This window comes from Grampus griseus, assembly GCF_964374135.1.
Source record: "Grampus griseus genome assembly, chromosome: X".
In the NCBI taxonomy this organism is placed as follows: domain Eukaryota; kingdom Metazoa; phylum Chordata; class Mammalia; order Artiodactyla; family Delphinidae; genus Grampus; species Grampus griseus.
In genome coordinates this window covers 60503364-60506497 of record NC_138999.1, presented here as the reverse complement: position 1 = coordinate 60506497, position 3134 = coordinate 60503364, and the positions used below count along the sequence as shown (strand labels likewise).

The following is a 3134-nucleotide window of genomic DNA, read 5'->3' as shown; positions in this document are numbered from 1 at the left end:
CCAGGAAAGCCTCAGTATTTAGACTCACCAGCTTCCTGAATCCTCCTTCCTAGCTGTTCCCCAGACCTTTCTTGCAGGGGGCCTGGGCTTTCTCAGTGTCCCACTGTTGTGCCTAGATCAGCTCTGCCTGCTGGCCTGGGGCTGACTGAGGGAGAAAGTGCTAATGAGATCAGCCTTTCAATTCCCTTCCCAATTCCCTGCCTCACCCTGGCCCGAATCACACAACTCTCTCTCTCTCTCTCTCTCTCTCTCTCTCTCTCTCTCTCTCTCTCTCTCTCTCTCTCACACACACACACACACACACACACACACACACAGTTCCTTAGTCCAAATCGGTGAGAAATTTTTGTTTCAGCTGCTCACTCACAGGCCAGGGACATCTTGTCTGCGCATGCATCGTAGAAAAGCCAGCAGTGGTGACGTCAACACCAGAGGCCCCCAAGATCCAGGAAACTCAGAACCCTTGGCCCTGAACCAGGGAGAAGTCATGCCCAGGGGGCCTGCCCCCTCAGGTGAGTGTCGTGGGTTTGATATGAGGGGAGGGAAGAGGGGTTGAGGACAGAAACCTCTGCCTCTGTCTCTGCCGGGGGCACAGCCTTGCTCCCAGGCAGCTTCTCCCACAGAAGACGGGGTGCTGGCAGGGCTGGCCTTGAGCCACATCATCCTCTGTGTGGGGTTTGTGCGGCCGGGGTGATCGGTGGCAGTGCCCCAAACAGCTGCTCCGGGTGTAGACTTGCAGGGGAACAGCCTTTTCTGTTAAGTCCTGTTCGGCCACATTGCTCTCCCACGTGCTGGCTGTGGCTGCAGCTCTGGGAGGGTCGAATCCAGAGCCACATTGTTTGGGGACCACAGTGGCGAAATGGCTGTCCCCGGGGAACAGGGGAAGCAGGCCCAGAGACAAGGTTCCGGCTGCTGGGCGGAGCAGGGGCGGCTGGTTGCCAGCAGAGGGTGGTGCTGCCTCACCTCACTTTAGAGCCCGCTTGGCCCTTTCCACCTCACTGGGAGCCTGGGAAGCTGGATTGTGTGTCCTTTCCCTCTCAGGTGACCGGGGGCCACTTGACCATCCCCCAAGACCGGAAACGCAGCAGCAGCCACTGGGAACGCCCTGCTGTCCTTGGGTAATGCTTCCACTGCATCCTGGAAATGCAGGCCCAAACTCGAGGGTGGGATCTGGGTCCAAGTTCAGCTGACATGTGTGGGCTCCCCCTCCCCTGCCCCCATCACGTACCCCACGGAGGGAGCCCACCTCCTTTCCACTGAGGAGCCCTTGCCAGGCTAACCACCCGGCTTTTGGGTGGAGGGCCCGGGGGAGAGGAGAAGGTGGAGGGGAGAGGAGAAGGTGGAGGAGAGAGGAGGCCAGAGTATACTAATCATTTCTCTTCCTCCTCTGTCTGCTGGCCTAGTGTCTCGAGCTAAAGAGAGAAGTAGACGAACTTAAGGAGCAACTTGGTATGAGGAACCAGGGCCGGAGAGCGGTGTCTTAGTGAAGAACCCGGGTGGGCACCTGGGGTGGGGGTGGGCTGCAGGTGCGGTGGGCCTGGCAGGGACGATCATCCCTGTGGGGAGGAGAACCTCTCAGGCCTGGCCCTGGAGGTGGCTGTGCATGTACAACTGGGCGTGTGTACAAATAGCAAAGTACTGTCTGGACTGCATGCACACTTTGACAACCAGACCAGTCCTAGGGAATGTCCTTCTGATAGGACTTTTAGAGATGCCTCGTTGATTTTTCCCTTGAACTGCTGCTTGGTGTGGCTTCTAAGGTTCTTGTTGGATTGTTTGTTTGTGTGTGTGACAAGTTCTGAGTGGTTGTGGCACGGCCCACAGCATGAGAGCTGCTGGCACATTTTGTTTCCCTTTAGGAACCGGTTCCACATTCAATTTGGGTGGTGGGGAGTGATCAGGCCCAGAGCTCTTTGCATCGGGTCTGGAGGGGTTTCAGGTATCAGGGCTAGGCGGTTCCTCACGGGGATAGGGGGACGGGCTTCTGTATCCCTCTGTCTGGAGCGCCTGCTAATGCCTGTCCCTGTTGCAGCCGCCATGCAGTACCTGGCTGACAAGTTGCAGACCCTTTGAAGTGAGTGTTACACACACCGTACCCCTTCCCACAGTCCTGGCTGTTGAGCAGGGCTGGGGGCTGGCCCTGGCTTCAGGCTCTTCCCTGACTCTGCTGTTTCACAGGTTGAGCCCAGCGTCTTCCTGCAAGAGGAGCAGCTGGTACCTTTGGGGCCCTGGAGCTGTGGCCAAGCTCGTTCCCTCCTGTTCTGCCTCAGCTAGGGCTTCCTCTCCCCCTTGTTTTGCCCCCGCCCCGCCCCAGTTTCACAGCAGTTTCCAATTAAAGTACCTCTCATATTCTGTGTTCTGCCTTCTCTCTGGAGGGGTAGGGGTCGGGGTCGGGGTAGGGGGCCGGGCCGGGGCGCTGCTCCACGTCAGAGCCTTTTCCAGAACGGTATCTGTGGCATCCTGTGGTGGGGACTCTGGGCCAGCCTCTGTTACCATCCCTGCAGTCAAGCCAGCGGAGTGTCCCAGGTCTGGGTCCTGTGTGTGCTCTGCCTGGCCACATTGGCACGTCCTCCCTTTCCCCCGAAGGCCCTCTTCTAGCTCTCTCCAAACCCCCCTCCTCCTCTGGGGTCTGGCGGTTCCCATTCATCTCTGCCATTCACCCTTCCCATCAGCAGGAACTCATGACCCCCTTCCAGAGCTCCAATCTGGAAGCATTCACATCCTCCCTGCCCTAGCCAGCTGACCACCCTCCTCCAGCCGGGTCGTCTGTACACCCTTGAGTGGAAATTGGCCCGTCAGGTTCTATGGCGAGTGTGGTTAGTAGGTCTGTGTTGTTGCATGGTCCCCGTCAAATACTCTTCCACCAGCCCCGTGACACAGATTTTCCTGGAAATGATATTTCCGTGTCCCAGCTCAATCTCCCAGACTGCCTCTTTAGGACACACGAGATTGAGTCTGAACTCCATGTTCGATTTCCCCCTCACTCGAGGTTGGGGAGCACTTCCTTCCCTCAGCCAGGACCCAGGGCTGTACCAGCCTGAGACTCAGAGGGACAGATTTGTGTTTGAGTGAGGCAAGGGTGGTTCTGCCTGACACCCTTCCCGAAAGACCGGTGTTTTACTACACAAAAGGGG

The 3134-nt window shown here is 57.8% G+C and overlaps 1 protein-coding gene across 1 annotated transcript; it reads left to right on the top strand.

Annotated features, from left to right (window-relative positions):
- Nucleotides 1-345: 345 nt before the first annotated feature.
- Nucleotides 346-2348, top strand: LOC309839401 (uncharacterized protein CXorf49 homolog). The gene is made up of 5 exons (XM_082681169.1): nucleotides 346-512; nucleotides 1042-1118; nucleotides 1404-1449; nucleotides 2033-2074; nucleotides 2179-2348. The coding sequence occupies exons 1-4, from the start codon at nucleotides 392-394 to the stop codon at nucleotides 2071-2073; spliced, it is 285 nt and encodes a 94-aa protein (XP_082537295.1). The 5' UTR covers nucleotides 346-391; the 3' UTR covers nucleotide 2074; nucleotides 2179-2348.
- Nucleotides 2349-3134: the final 786 nt, after the last annotated feature.